This window comes from Mesitornis unicolor, unplaced genomic scaffold, assembly GCF_000695765.1.
Source record: "Mesitornis unicolor isolate BGI_N332 unplaced genomic scaffold, ASM69576v1 scaffold12455, whole genome shotgun sequence".
Lineage (NCBI taxonomy): Eukaryota > Metazoa > Chordata > Aves > Mesitornithiformes > Mesitornithidae > Mesitornis > Mesitornis unicolor.
This window is the reverse complement of record NW_010183539.1, coordinates 3,029-18,389: the sequence shown is the minus strand read 5'-3', so window position 1 is coordinate 18,389 and position 15,361 is coordinate 3,029. Positions and strand designations below refer to the sequence as shown.

The following is a 15,361-nucleotide window of genomic DNA, read 5'->3' as shown; positions in this document are numbered from 1 at the left end:
GCGTGGTGTGCAATTCTTGGACTTTAAGCCAGATGTCAGTGATTTTCCATCCATTTGGTCTCCCTCCGTTCTCCCCCAGTGCCTCCCCTGGCATTTTTCGCAGTCGGGGTTTGCTGCTCGCCCCAGCTCCCCATTTCCAAGTGCCTTTGGGTCTCGGGGTCAGCACAAGGCAGAGGCAATGCTAAAAACCACCCCTGGAAGTGCTGCTCACATCAGCCCGGCAAGACGCTACCGCAGAGATTAAACAAATCCCTTTGGGGGCCGAGAACGCAAGCACACAGAAAGAGGCTTCTCCTGCAGCCTGCATGATACAGAATGAAGGGAAGCGCTCAGAGAAATCGGAAAGCCTGGGAGGGATGGTTAAAGAAAGCAACGTAAGGGACACACTGTCTCCTGCCTGTTACTTTAACATGCTGGCTGTGTTTGGTGCTGTTCACTTATTATGCAGTTTATTATAGTTTATTGTGCCATCTGCTCCGCTCATCGCTGCGAGTGCAGAGTGAGGAGGGTGGAGGAGAGGGGGGACCGGGGGAAGGACGCCTTTCTCAGCCCTTCTGCCTGGTTTTGTGCCTGCGTTGGCTTTTTTCAGGACCAAAGACACAGGTTTCGGCTTAGCAATATTACCCAGGGTGTATTTGGTACTGACTTAAACTGCGCCTCTTGAGGTAACACCACATGGTTTGAGGAAATACAGCCTAAGTTCACTGAAGCAGCACCACACAGCATCAGGCCAGCCCAGATTTGCCCCCATTGAAGTGACCACGCTCCCGCAGCACAGGACCAGGACAACCGATAACCGATAATAATAACTGACTGGTTCACTGATAGCCTGGGCAGTATTCTCAAGCTGGATTAGTAAAAAGCCCCGTGGACTGGTAACCCCTGAGAGCTGGCACACAGACCTGCAGATGCCATTGCCACAGGCTGCTCCAGTCCGGGCTTCTCGGGGCAACCGAGACATCAAACCATCCATTATTTTACCCTCTTGGACAAACAAACCGTTGTAGAAACCCACCACAGGGCTAGGCCTGCTCCTGAAGCCTTCCCGTCCCACCCCGGCTTCCCAGCCTTGCTTATTTTTGGTCATTTATTAAAGCTTTACATCTGCTCCCTGGCTTCCCAGCCTCTCCTCTCCTTGGCAGCTGCCTGTGAACAGTTGCAGCACTCGCAGCGCACAGATGTGCCCGTCCTGAATTTAGCGCAGCTCCCGTCCCCATCCCGGCCATCGCCTGCAGCTCATGCACAGCCTGATCCTTCATTCACTCCCCCAAATCCCGTTGTACCCACACACAGCGGGGAGCTCTGGGCTCCCCATCCACCACTGGTCAAGCTGCAGACCCTCAACTGCAATCTCATCATTTATGGTGATTGCTTTCACATCCTCTGCTCGTGCTCTGATACCTGCTCATGAGGGATCATCCCCTGCTCATGAGGAATCATCCCCTGCTCATGAGGAATCCCTGCCTGCCCCAGCTCCTTGCACCCAGGGATGCAGATCAGGAGGGAGCGGTGCCACAGCCCCACCAGCCAGGCAGGGAGCAGGGGATGGGACAGGATGGCTACCAGGCTTTTGGCTTTCTATCCCCAAAAACATGGGATAAAGCCACACTCCAGAGTCACAGTACCTAGGCTTGTAATCCAGATCCGTTCCTTTTCCCTTGTTTTTTTGACATCTCACTTCTTTTCAAACTGTCACTTCCTTCCTTGGAGCTAAATTCTGCCCTAGTAATTTTAGCAAAACACAAAGCAGCAAACGTTTCCTGGGGGCACTTTCCCATCGGTGGAGATTTTACAGTGCTCCTGCGTGTGTTTTCTCCAGAAAACAGGCTCACAGCATCAGCGGCGCAGTCAAAACCACGGGTGTCCCTTGCCTTTGCCAGCCACCAGTTTCAAGGTGACCCTTCCCATGGATGGAAGCTCTGCTCCGTGCCGGGCAGGGCCTGGGCAGGGTCCCCTCGCTGCAGCCGCTCTCTGATGACCCCCCCAGCAGCCCCGTGCCCCCATGGTGCAGTCACACAAACCCCAACCCGCAGGAGCTGCCCCTCACTGGGGCTGGAGCCTGGGCTGGCCCAGAGCCCTCGGGTCCCCCCAGGGGATGGGAGATGTCCCTGGGCCCCATCCCTGCGCCTCTGCCATCACCGACCCATCTCCAAACCAGGCACCACATTAGAGGAAGGAGGGACAGACAGACAAGAGCTATCAGTGGTCATTATACAGAAGGGGAGGGGATGCAGAGCACCAGAAATACAGGTTTAAGAAATAAAAAGCCTTTGACGAGGCTTCCTGGCCAGCACACAGCCTTGTGATGGTACGAACGGGCTCATTTGGGGCCGTTCTGCACATGTAAGGTTGCTGGGTGGTTGGTGTGGCCCCTTTCTCCCAGCCGTGCCGACCCGAGCTGTGTCCCTGAAGGTTTTGCACCGTGTGCTACCCATGAGCACGATGGTCCTAAAATGGCCCCTGCGGGAGCACCGAGGCTTGGCGCCTTCTCTTTAGCGTCTTTGGAGGACACCGCTCAGCTCAGCACCGGCACACACGGAGCACACGCTTCACCTTCACGGGGCTGACCCCCAGCCCAGCTCCCGCTGCTGCCTCTGCCTCCCGCCGCACCGACCAGATCAGCGCTGCGGGGTTTATGTTGCATGACTGCTGTTATGTGCTCGTACCCGCTCTTAGTAACCTCCTCTCCTGCTCTCCCCAAGGCCATGGCGATGGGAATGATGACAGAATACTACCACTTCATCTTCACCACTCTGGTAACGTATCTGCTCTGTGCAAACACCCTCACACCCAGCGCCAGCCGGGGCGGGCGGCGCGGACGCAGCCTGGGGGTCCTGGGTGCGCTGCTGGGTGGGAGAACAGGGGCGAGGGAGGGCTGGTTCCTGCACTGAGAGCAGGGCTGGATGAGCTGGCCAGGATCAGACCTTGGTGATTTGGGGGTAACATCTCCACAAGGGCTCTGAGACACCTCGGTCTTGCCTTTTGCCATTTTCGGGTGGGCTCACTGCTTCGGAGCAGCGTCGGTGCTGCACGGGTGCAGGTTCTGGTTGTATTTCCCCTCCCGTTTGATTGCAGCGTGGCTGAGGCTGCCCACGCACTGAGGGTGAGCACGAGTGGGAACTGGGGTTGGACTCCCCAGGCGGGATCGGCCGGGGCTGGGTGTGTGTTTGGGTGCTCACCCAGGCTCCCGCACAGCCCCTGCTGTGCTCGATGGCTCAGCACCGCGGGTTCATTTCACATTGGAAGAACCCAGCTTGAAATCAACTCGGCTCTCATTAACCACGGGCCAGCTCCTCTCTGGCTCCAGGAGGATTTCTGGTTTGGGCTCCTTGCAATGCCACTTTTGCTTCCATTTAGGACGTTACTGCCTGCTGTACTGTTGGATTTCGCGTGATTTTGAAAACCCAATGTATCTTTTTGCTTTTAGGAAAGAATCAGTCTAAACTAACCCTTAAAACCGGCAAAATTTATTTTTCGAATGCAAAAGACGTTTTAATTACCCCTGCTGCCATTATCTATTCCAGGCAGCTTTAAGCATTTCCCAGATAACCTCCTATTAATCAGCCCCAGCTGAGCCTGGAGTACATCTCGTGTGTAGGTACAGCCTGGAGGTGGGAAAAGGAGAATTATAATAAATTAATAGATAAGCAATCACAATTAATGCCACTTTCCTGAAATAACAGTTATATCATGGGAAGGATATTTTAATCTGTCATTCCTTAAGGCAATGTTTTCCTAGCTTGCAATGCATGTGCTTCAGCTTCCACAGTACTAGACCCATGGGGTGCTAATGAATTAGTCTATTATGTTATAGTGAATGTTGCTAAAAGGTCCCCAGTCAATACCGAGTGCAGTGCATCAACACTTGGCATGAAATGCTTCAACGTTTTGCGAGGCAGCAAGACTCAGTTCACTGGCTCCAGCACGAGGAGGAGGAGGAGGAGGAGGAGGAGGAAGAACTCCTCCAGCCTTTGGTGCTGCAGAGCTCTGACGCCCTGCACAATCCCAACAACCCCTAAATCCCAACACTTCCAGGGATTTCTCAGCATCGTGTATAAATGTGTCCTCAAAACCAGCAGCCTCCCCTCGCAGCACCTACGGATGGGCAGCAGATCCTTGCTCTGGTGGGGTCAGACCTCAGCATCGCTGCTACCACTGCTGGAACAGAGCCGGGGATTTTACCTGGGGAGGTGGGAGCCGCACAGAAACCCTGAGGATGAAACTTTCTGAAAGGCAGGAGGATGGAGGGGAGAAGTAATCTGCGGCACAGAGAGTAATGAGCGAAAGGGAGCGTAGATGAGGTGGAAAATAGAACCAGATGTTGCAATTCGTGGCTGTGCAGGAGCAGAAAATCCAGCAGAAACTGATACGGCAATTCCCCCCGCACCTCTCCATGTTCTGACGCTCGGCTCGTGTCCGTAGTTATCCCTGATTCCCAGCGATGGCAACCGGTGAGGTTTGCACCGGAGCCAAGCAGGGATCTGGTGGAGGTTGGCTGCTACAGAACGGGGTGAAATGAGGCAGGAGGGCACCCAAAATGCTGTGAGGACCTGAGAGGTGGCCAGGGCTGGGGGTCTGACAGCCAAGCGATGGAGAGCACGGGGTCTGGGGCTCAGGGATCAGATCTGACACATACAGGATCAGAGCTGACACATATTGGATCAGATCTGACACACATAGGATCAGATCTGACACACGGGATCAGATCTGACACACGGGATCAGATCTGACACACATGGGATCAGATCTGACACACATGGGATCAGATCTGACACACACGGGATCAGATCTGACACATACAGGATCAGATCTGACACATACAGGATCAGATCTGACACACATAGGATCAGATCTGACACATATGGGATCAGATCTGACACATATGGGATCAGATCTGACACACATGGGATCAGATCTGACACACATGGGATCAGATCTGACACACACGGGATCAGATCTGACACATACAGGATCAAATCTGACACATACGGAATCAGATCTGACACACATGGGATCAGATCTGACACATACAGGATCAGAGCTGACACATATTGGATCAGATCTGACACACACGGGATCAGATCTGACACATACAGGATCAAATCTGACACATACGGAATCAGATCTGACACACATGGGATCAGATCTGACACATACAGGATCAAATCTGACACATACAGGATCAGATCTGACACATACAGGATCAGATCTGACACACATAGGATCAGATCTGACACATATGGGATCAGATCTGACACATATGGGATCAGATCTGACACACACGGGATCAGATCTGACACACACAGCCATGTTCTAAGCCACCAAGCATTATTTCCCCACAGAATACAAACTGAAGGGTCTGACAAAACACTGTGAATCCCGAAATAATAAATCCACTCCGCTGGGCCAGGCCCAGGACCGTTGCACCCCTCACATCCAGAGGACGTAAGCGTCCGTCTGAGGGTAAACACCTGCGTTTGCCCTTCGTTACCCTGAGCCAGTCAGAAGTCAAGAGTATGGCCTGGTTTCCACAACGCCCTTTAACAAACCGTGGAGGTTTGTACTTGCGATTTTTCATGAAAACCCCCGCAAACAGCAAGGCCCTGCGCTCCGTGCGCTGTGATTAACGGCTGCGCCCGTGGATGAGAACACGGCCTCCACCAGCAGCCGGCCCTGGGGGGCCATGGCAGGGGCCAGCGCTTAAGGAAAAGATCAAACCCCAAAGCTTATTAAAGCAAAACCGCTGTAAGAACGCTGTGCTCTCCCACCGAGAACGAAGCTGCCAAGAGCTGGTTTGTTATGCTTTGCCTAGGGCAGTGTGTTTTAGGACCGGTGCTTTTCCAGCTCCCCCTGGGCAGAACAGAGCTCGCTGCCGATGGACGCCGTGTGCTGCCCACACATTACACAGAACAGCATCAGCCACCTAACCTCATGATGTATTTGAATATTTTTAATCCCTTGTGAGAGCAATGAGCATCGTTCCCATATTCACCCCCACCCCACAGAAGGCGGTGGCGCTGCCTTTCCGCCTCCCCACGCTCGCAGCAATGGCTGTGGGTAGCCCCGACCGGGTACGTCCCATCCAAATGCGATTCCCACTAACGAAGCCCCCTCCGAGTGCCGTTCACCACGTTCCTGCACGATCCCCGGCTCAGCCACCCGGGTTTTTGCTGAGCTGTGGTGCCTCCCCACGCTACCCCAAACGCTCAGAGCAGTCACCGAGCTGACGTTAGTCCCTGAGCTGCAGTTGATGTTCAGACGCGCGGCCGAGCCAAGAGATGCATTAAAGCCGCGCTGCGGTGCCCCGCTCCCGCTGCCTGCCAAGGGATGCTCGTGGGCTGGCGGGCGGCCGAGCCCAGGGCTGCCTGGCTGCCGCTTCCTCAAACCCGATAAAGGGCACCCTCATTGGTTTGCAGACGGCGTAGGCTGGCCGTAATGTCAGAAACGCGCCTCAGTCCTCTCTGATAGCCGGCTGCAAATTGGCATTCTGCATTCAGAGCTGCTCCGTCATCCGCAGCACTCCCAGCAAGTCCTCCATGGACGGCCCCAGGGAGTTTGGGCACAGGACCTGCCTTGTCTCCTCCTCCGTCACCAGTCTCCTTTTCCACGGTTACAGACAGCGATTTCGGGTTTCTCAGCACAATTCCCTCGCTGTTTTCTGCACTGAACTCTGGCAGGGGTTTCCCTCCATGTGTGGGTGCACCCACACCCAGATCCCTCTCACACCTCCAGGCCTCTGCAAGCAGCGGCTGGTGGTGAGAGCACAACCCCCAGCACACCCGGGGATCGGCCCCTCACCAGGGCATCGTCCCACTCCTGTGGGCTCCCCTTCTCACCTCGCACACAGACACGAACCCTTGCGAAAAGACAAACAGAGCTGAGCTGAACAAAACGTTTAACCCGGTTTGTCTCTTTTAAGGATCTTTATGCATTAGACCTAGAGCCGTACCGCTACTCCGGAGTGAACCTGACCGGCTTCCGGATCCTCAACGTGGAGAACCCGCACGTGTCCTCCATCATCGAGAAGTGGTCCATGGAGCGGCTGCAGGCGGCGCCCAAGGCGGAGCTGGGGCTGCTGGACGGCGTGATGATGGTACGGGGGGCTCGGACACAGCCCGGGGGAAGGCAGGAACCTCTGCTAGGGGCTGCGTGGTACAGCCACGGTGTTGAACCAGAACAGCTCACACCCTGCTCCCCAGGGCAGCTCCCCACGCTTGTCAACAGCAGCGAGCTCGGCGGTGAACCCCCGCAGCCACCGCTGTACCAGTGCCAGGGAGATTGATGCAGGGAGAGGGAGCCAAGGCCGTGCCCAGAGATGGGCTTTGCTGCGGCGTTGATGACTCCTTTTAGGGGCCGGTGGCAGCTCCGCGCTGCTGAGTTACTGCCGGGAAGGTGCGGCACCTGCTCGCCCATCTGTCTTCCTGCCGGGCTGTCTCCAACCCCGTAATTGCTGCCTGGCTCCCTCCTTGCCTTGGATCTGCCAGGCCTCCCCGGCAGCAAAGCCTCCCAGGCTTTCACCTTGAAATAGCTCCTCTATCCCTCCTGTGCTGGTATTTATCTTAGAGGAGAGCCCCGCCGTTCTCCTTCAGCCTCCTGCCCCGCTGCGGTTGTGTCCTCATGTGGTTCCTTTTCGCACTCAGACAAAACGGGCTAAATAGGAAAACGCTGTTACTATCCTCTGCATTCAGAAATAGCTGCCTCCCTTGTTTGACAATACAGGAGTACATGTGCTAGAAATGACCAGAACTGATGCACACAGACAAACGACGCTTTCACAGTCTCAAATTTTAAGACAGAAGTAGGATTTTTGGTCTAAAAAGCCGCACAAGAGGAAAACACCCTGGTGAGGCTTTGCTGTGTGCAGAGCTGCGTGTTTTGGGGACGTGTTTTGAGTGAGTGGTCAGCCCAGGGGGTGCACAAGTCTGGTGTTAAAGCATGCGTGTTTATGGCGATCCCTTGAGATTGCAGTGAATCCCTTGAGAGCCCAGGGAATCCCATGAGATCCCAGGAAATCCCATGATACCCAAGGGGATCCCATGAGATCCCAGCCCTGCCCTCAGCACACCGTTTGCAGGGTTCGACACGCAGGAGTTGGGATGGTTTGCACTGGACCAGGACAGAGAAGCCCTCAGGCCCCACAGCTGCTGGGCAGGGGGTCACAGAGCAGGTTTTGGACCCCCCCATTGCTCTGCCGTCCCAATGCCCCGTGCCCTGGACCCACCAGCGCCGTTCCCTTCCCTCAGACAGACGCGGCGCTGTTGTACGACGCGGTGCACGTGGTCTCCGTCTGCTACCAGCGCGCCCCGCAGATGACGGTGAACTCCCTGCAGTGCCACCGGCACAAAGCCTGGAGGTTCGGCGGCCGCTTCATGAACTTCATAAAGGAGGTAAGCGCACGCTTCGCAACCAGAATTGCTTCCCAGTAACCCAAAACTTCCCCGGCAGGAGCGGGGCTGCTCAGGGCACGGGTACAGAGCCACATGGGGAGGCTTGGCAGGGATGGGGGCACAAGACATCCCCTGCCTGGGCAGGGACAATGGCACAGATACCGCTGGGCTGCTGAGTGCACCCAGAAAGGAAAGAGCCCGTCTTTGCCTTCTAAATACACCCATGCAGCTGTGCCAAAACACCCCAGACCAGCTGAGACCTCCCGTGCTGCCAACGATTCTTGCCCCGGCCTTTTCTTACGTAGGAGCAGCGACATCCCCCTCTCTCCAAGGCCGTTCCTCAGCAGAGCAGCGGCCGTTTGCCTTTCACAGGGACCTTCCCTGTGCATTCATCAGTGAGGGGCGCAGGGGAAGGTCCTGCTCTCCCAGTCAGACCAGGCTATGCAGGACCTTGTCCAGCCCAGCACTGAAAACCCCCAGGAATGAGGCTTCCCGGCCCCTTTGGGACCTGCCCCGTGCTTACGCTGCCGAAAACCGAACCAGGGTAGGGCACAGCAAGCACCCGCCACGGCCCCATGCCTGCTCCAAAACCACAGAGCCTGGCAGCACGGACGAGCCCTCAGCCTCCTCTGCTCCATTTCCCATCTGCAGGGAAGGAGGGAAGCATTCGGGACGTTTTAGCTTCCTCACACCAGCAGGTTCATAAAGAAAAAGGATTATTTACGAGCCTGGCTGGAGCCGTCCCAAGCCCGGGCTCCCTGCAGCCCGGCATTTATCAGTGTACAAGGATAAATGCGGCGCACAAGGATGCCGTGATAAATGCGCAGGTTTCTACTGAGTCATCACGTCCTGCAACAGCTGGCGGACACGAAAGGTGCGAACAAAGATTGTGGCAAGGACTGCAAGAGAGTCAAGAAAATCTCCGTCTGCAGTCTGAGCAGCGGCGGAGGCGGCCATTAATTAATCATGTTCTTTGGGGAGAGGAACCAGTGTAAGGACTAATTAAAAGAACACACAGTGGAGGGCAAAAGATTATTTATGATAACAAGTAACAGCTCAGGTGCTTTTTCTGCCTTCCACAGGCCCAATGGGAAGGATTAACGGGACGGATTGTCTTCAATAAAACAAGTGGTTTACGGACAGACTTTGATTTGGATATCATCAGCCTGAAGGAAGATGGCCTGGAAAAGGTAGGCAGGCCTTGTCTCACCGTGGCTTAGTCTAACTCTGGTATTCAGGGAACAGAAAATGCTGTGTGGTTGTATCGTTTCCAGGATTTCTGGTGTTTACATAAAAGGATCTTTACTTTGTGGGGTTTCTCAGATCCCTTTCCATGCCTCATCCATGACTCACCAGCCCCAGGCAGTGCGGGGGATTGCTGTGGTGCTGCACAAGTGAAGCGGCACCTTCCTGGACAGGGGGAGCTGCAGACGCTTCCCGAAATGCCACGAACTTTCCTTGCCCAGCCAGCACAGAGGGACAAAGCCTGTCCTGTCCCACCCCGTTGTGCTGGGACCTCCCCGTTGTGCTGGGCTTGCTCACAAACCCTTCATTTTTACCTGAGGACACAACGGCTCTTGAAAGCATCATCTCGGTGGGGTTTCCTACACTGAAAACATCCTGAGGCTTGGAAATGGCACCAGCTGATGACAGCCTGGATTCTGGAGGAAGATGCATGGTGTTATTTCTGTTTAATTCTTCTGCATTAAGTAAAAAGGCAAAGTGTGTTTCTGCCTGGCTGGACGGGTCCCATTTGGTTGCCGTGTTTTGGCACCCTGAGGAGATGCGGCACAGAGGCTGCAGCCTCGGATCCCCCGAATTACTGCAAATCTGCTCCAGGCACAGAAGCACGATGCTGACGTGCAGATCTGATTCTCAGGTGTTCACAGGGATTTCATTTCCTTTTCTTCAATTACTTTTCAAAAAAAACAAAAAAAAAAAGCAATATGCAGAGCTCTAAAGCTCCCAGAGCAGGGTTTCAAGGTGAGATCAGCTCATTTCAGACAAAGGAGAGCAGTGCATGGCCCGATGTGAAGGACGCCCGGTGCAGGGGATGCTCCTCAGGCTCCAAAATCGGCACCCGAGGGCTCCCAGAGCCCGACCCCGTCTGGGGGCGATGCCGAGCCCCCGCTCTGCCCAAGGTCCCGCAGGTTTAGAGGAGGAGCCGCTGGCGGAGCAGCAGATCCCTTCCCAGAGCAGAGTCCGCTTTTGGGCAGGCACAAGGACAGGTCGCGCTGCCGCGGGAAACACGGGGCCGTTTTCAATTAACGGAGCGGCCGCAGCACAGATGACTTCTGCGGGAATTAATGAGACGGCGCAGGGAGGCAGCCCCGGGGCTGCGGTTCGCTCAGCCCCCCCTGCCCCGATCGGGGACGGGTCCCACCGCGCCGCTTCCCCGCCCCCTTTACAGTTCGGTTTGCAGTGAATCGCTGCCACGCTTTGACACCACAGCAGCACTTCTCTGCCTCACCCAAAACTTCTCAAGGTCGCCACGGCACGCTCCTGGAGAGCATTTTTTGGTGTCGAATACGGAATAAAGGGGACATCTCAAACAAAGCAAATGACCTTCGGTCCTCCTGCCATCGCCCAGGCTGTGCGGGAAGGCTCAGGAGGGGAGCAAGAACTGAGCAGGAGATGATCTTTGTAGCCCAACTTCTTTCTTTACAAAATATTTTGCTTATAGAGTCTAAATAAAAAAAACCCAACACATCTTTTTGGAGCACAGTGGCACGGACTGGGTGCTGGGGCGCTGTGCTGGTGGGATAACAGGAAAACGATGAGAGCTTGGATACCGCGTGAATCCCGACACTGGAGTGCAACCGCGGTACCCGTGCCACACAACAGCCCTCGGTGTGCGGCTGTCGGGGTCACACACAGCCCTGCCCCTGCCCCTGCCCCATGGGTCTCACAGCTCCCATCACCACCATCATCATAATCACCATTATCATTATCATTATTATTATTATTATTACTATTCTTCTTATTGAAAGCCTCTTGTCAGCTCTGGAGGGGTTTTAAAGTATCGGTGTCAGATCTCTGTTGAAGCTGGGTTTCTCTCAACAGCGAATCTGAAATAACAAAACGCCAAACCACAAACAAATCCCAGCCGGATTGTGCGTTATGTATAATAGCTTCTGTTTGTTGAGCTTTAGGATTGAACTCCTGATCCTTATACCTCCTGGATGTGCCAGGGATTACAGCGGTATTAACTAAACCTAATTACTTGTAGTTTGACTATCTGACTGGCGCAGTTCTCTTAATGCACTTCTTTCCTTTTTCCTTCCTCTCTTAATATTTTAAACTGATTAATTCGGTCTTAAGTGCCACGTATTTAATTTTCTTAAAGAAAACGTAGCGGGGCATGGTTATCAGGGTGTGCGGGGGGCTCTCAGCTCCCTCCTCTTCTCCCAGGCACAGTGGTAACCTGACATTGCAGCTGCTGAGCAGTCGAAGGGAGCTCGGGGGGACTGCTTGGGTTTCACCTGAAATATTTAGAGCCTTTCACAAAGTTCACGGAAACTCTTCCAGAATTTATGATGTTTTTTGCCAGGCAGCACCGCTCATTACAAAGTCTCTTTTTGGGCATGCAGTAAAACCGAGTTCTCTCCTTGCACTGCCGAAGAGGTTGAAGAATCTTAAAACCAGCAATAAATAAAATATGGGCAGCTGCCGGCTCCCCGCGGGTTTCGCTGCCTGTCTTTGGTTTCTCCCACCTCGCAGTTTGACCCCGCAATGGATCGTTCTGCACCCGTTTCCACGTGTGGTTGTGTCTTTTCTCGCTGTCAGGTTGGACGTGTGTCCTCCCCAGTCCCCAGCCCTGCAGCTTCCCTGGATTTCATCTCATCGTCACAGTCCCTTGGCTGCTCCTGCCTCCAGAGCTTGCCCCTGCACCGTGCAGATCAGGTTAACAGGCTTAGCGCTGCCCAGATGACCTCTCCTAAACAGAGACATGCTTTGCTATTGCTGGATCAATAGGCTTCTTCAGAGTCTAATAATTTGGTAAAATTGACAGCTTCAGGAAGACAGAGCCCCTCAAAAGGATGAGAACCAGAGCTGCGGATGCCTGTGCTGCTGCCACGACCAAGATCCCCACTTGTGGTGGCCTTCACTCGTGAATTGTCCATTCTGCCGCTAAATTCCAGCCATGTGGTGTTATTTCATGCACCATAGGGGTTGTTTATCATACGTGTGCAGCTGGAGTGACCGCCAACTGAAGGGTTAATGCAGATGTAGGTGGTACAAGGTGGTAATTTCAGCTCCGCTCCTGTTTGCTGTAGATGGAAGAAGCAAGCTCCATAACCCGTGTGTTCATGCGTTCGTTTGCTTCGTTGCAGGTGGGAGCGTGGAGCCCTTCCGACGGTTTGAACATCACGGAAATTGCCAAAGGACGGGGGCCCAACGTCACGGACTCGCTGAGCAACCGGTCGCTGATCGTCACCACTCTGCTGGTAGGAGGCTGCACCCCTTCTCCCTCCACCCAAAACCTCAGGGGTGTCCTACATCTCTGATCGTTCACAGCGCTGCTCCTGACCCACAGCATCCTCTGATACCACCACCCCAAAAGGCTGCACCCATGGATGGGGACGGCCAGGCCCCCCGAGCCCTTCAAACCAGGGATGTGGGAGGTTTTTGGGTGCTGAGCTGCAGGGCAGCTCCAAACCCCCCATTTCTCTGCCTGCCTCAGACAGGAGCATCCTTGTTACAGAAAAAGACACCAAGAACAACCCGAGACCCAGGCTTGGCTGTGACAATCCTGTTTCTTTCCCCTCTTAAGTACACGTCTGATAACCTAGCTAAGAGTAATGCTGTTATCCAGCAAACCACGGTTGCTTAACAGGTCTCCTCTGCTTCCAACTGTCACGCTGCATTTTGTTCTCACGTCCGCGATTGGATTTGACGGCGGGCATCAGATCAGAATGAGTTTTTATTTACCCTCTAATGAATTATGACGAGTGGCATTGGTTTCTATACAGCTGCGTTACACAGCACGGGCTCAAAACACCTCAGCCCCTGGCAGCCTACGCACAGCGGGGCCTGGCTACGGGAGATTTTCTGGTTCTTTCATGTCCATATTTCCAGGGCACGGGTGGTAAGGACCCAGCTGGGGATGCCACCCCCAGTCTGGATCTGTGTGACCCCTTGTGGTGTCCCTGCTGTCCCCAAAAGATGTGACCCAATAGAGCGGGGTTTGCACCAGAGGACGGATGGGACCACAAAGGTGCCCCGAGAACAGGAAAAGGTGGCGCTGGGGCCAAAGGCCCCGTTTCCCTCACACGAATGGGATGTGGGGCACAGGCAGTGCTGCTGCAGCTTTCCCGGTGCATCAGCACCATCACCTGAAGCGCTGCCAGGACCCGCACACGGGAGATGCGAATCTGCAGGGCACCCACAAATAACCACACTCATCGCCGCACCTCAGAGACCACGGCGTGATGCAGAGCGACGGAGCCAGGAGCAGACCCACCAGTGCCTGCCTTGATGTGCTCTTTTGGGGCAGCATTTTCATCTCGTACTCGGCGAGCAGGCACCAATTGCATCCCGCACCAGGCTGATATCGGTCCCTATTAATTGTGCCATTCCCTGGGCCTGCGCACGGGATCTCCCTCAAACCGCAGCCGCCCTGCAATTCCCTGCAGGAGAAAACGCGCTCAGACCCCAGCTCCGCAGTAATTGCATTTCCATACACCGGGCTCTAAAAAAGCACATACAACCAGAAATTTTATTTGCATTCGCAACGCCTCTTTGTACTTTTGCACTGGTGTAAATGATGGCAGAAGAGCCATAGGAGGAGCGTTTGAAAGGAAAAGCGCAGAAGGTTATTTTTTCCCCTTTTGATCATATTGCAGTGACTTGTTGGAAGAGAAATATTACCCCAGCAGCCAGCGCCACTCTCCCCAAGCAATACGGGAACTGTGAAGTTATGAAATTGAGGGCACCTTCACCGAGAAATCGATTAGCAAACCGAGAGAGCTTGTGAATTGGATGTCTGGCCATTTTCAGTAATAAATTGTGAAATAGTCCGTGAATAAGTGGTTCACAGAGTTCAGAATTACCCCCTAGGAAATGTTTGAGACCTGGAGATACATTACTGAAGCGAGCGGCGTCCTAATGTTCGGTGCCGCGGCTGTTAAATATGTATGTAATCCCTACAGCGCCTCCCAAAATTAATAGAGCTTTATGGCCGCTCTGGAGCCGCTGCGTTTACACCGGGATCCTCCGATTCTGCTGATCCACAAACAGTGCCCTGACGCCAGAGGAGGGGCACAGGGAGGGCAGGGTTTGGCTGCGCGGTGCGTGCCCGGCTCCACTCCTTGGGTGCGATGGTCCTGCTCTGAAATTCGGCAAAGGGGGCTCCGTGTGCTCCCCCCCTGCCCTGCTGCCATCCCACACCCCCTGCCCTGCAGCCCCCGCCTGCTGCCCTTCCCCATTGCCATCTGTGCCCACACCTTTGCTCCCCCGGGCTCGTCCTCGTCCCCAGGGGCTGCCCAATTTTGGTGCTCACCGTGGGGCCGCACCGTTTGCCAACCTCACCCGCCAAAGGGCAGGGATCCCCAGGGCAAAGCCTGCTGGAAAGCACCCCAGTGGTTGTTTTCGCTCGTGCTGGTGCCCCCTTTTCTTGTTTCTCAACACTCTTCATTTTCAGAGCGTGAAATGGTTATTTTTCCTCTCTGAAACCCTACCAAATGGAAAACAGTTGGCTGCACAGAAGAGACAAAATTTAATTTTGTGGGGTAAACAAGGTTGCTAATTAGCTGATGTGCTGTGCAAAGTTAATTTATTCCCTACGTGTCACGGCGCCAGCCCTGCCTGAAGAGCCCATGCGCGGCGGCTGGGGGGTACCCGGGGTGTCCCTGCCTCCCGTGGGACCCCGGCCCACCCGTGACGGGGCCGTTTTGCCTCCCCGTGCGCAGGAGGAGCCCTTTGTCATGTTCCGCAAGTCCGACACGGCCCTGTTTGGGACTGACCGCTTCGAG

At 54.6% G+C, this 15,361-nt stretch overlaps 1 protein-coding gene across 1 annotated transcript in view; it reads left to right on the top strand.

Moving 5' to 3' along the window:
- LOC104540380 (glutamate receptor ionotropic, kainate 3-like) overlaps nucleotides 1–15,361 on the top strand; it is a gene marked incomplete at both ends in the record, with an annotated part of 19,479 nt that overhangs the window by 3,984 nt on the left and 134 nt on the right. The window contains 6 exon segments of the mRNA XM_010184181.1: nucleotides 2,703–2,756; nucleotides 6,920–7,093; nucleotides 8,244–8,387; nucleotides 9,470–9,577; nucleotides 12,722–12,835; nucleotides 15,299–15,359. Coding sequence (XP_010182483.1) covers nucleotides 2,703–2,756; nucleotides 6,920–7,093; nucleotides 8,244–8,387; nucleotides 9,470–9,577; nucleotides 12,722–12,835; nucleotides 15,299–15,359 — 655 coding nt within the window.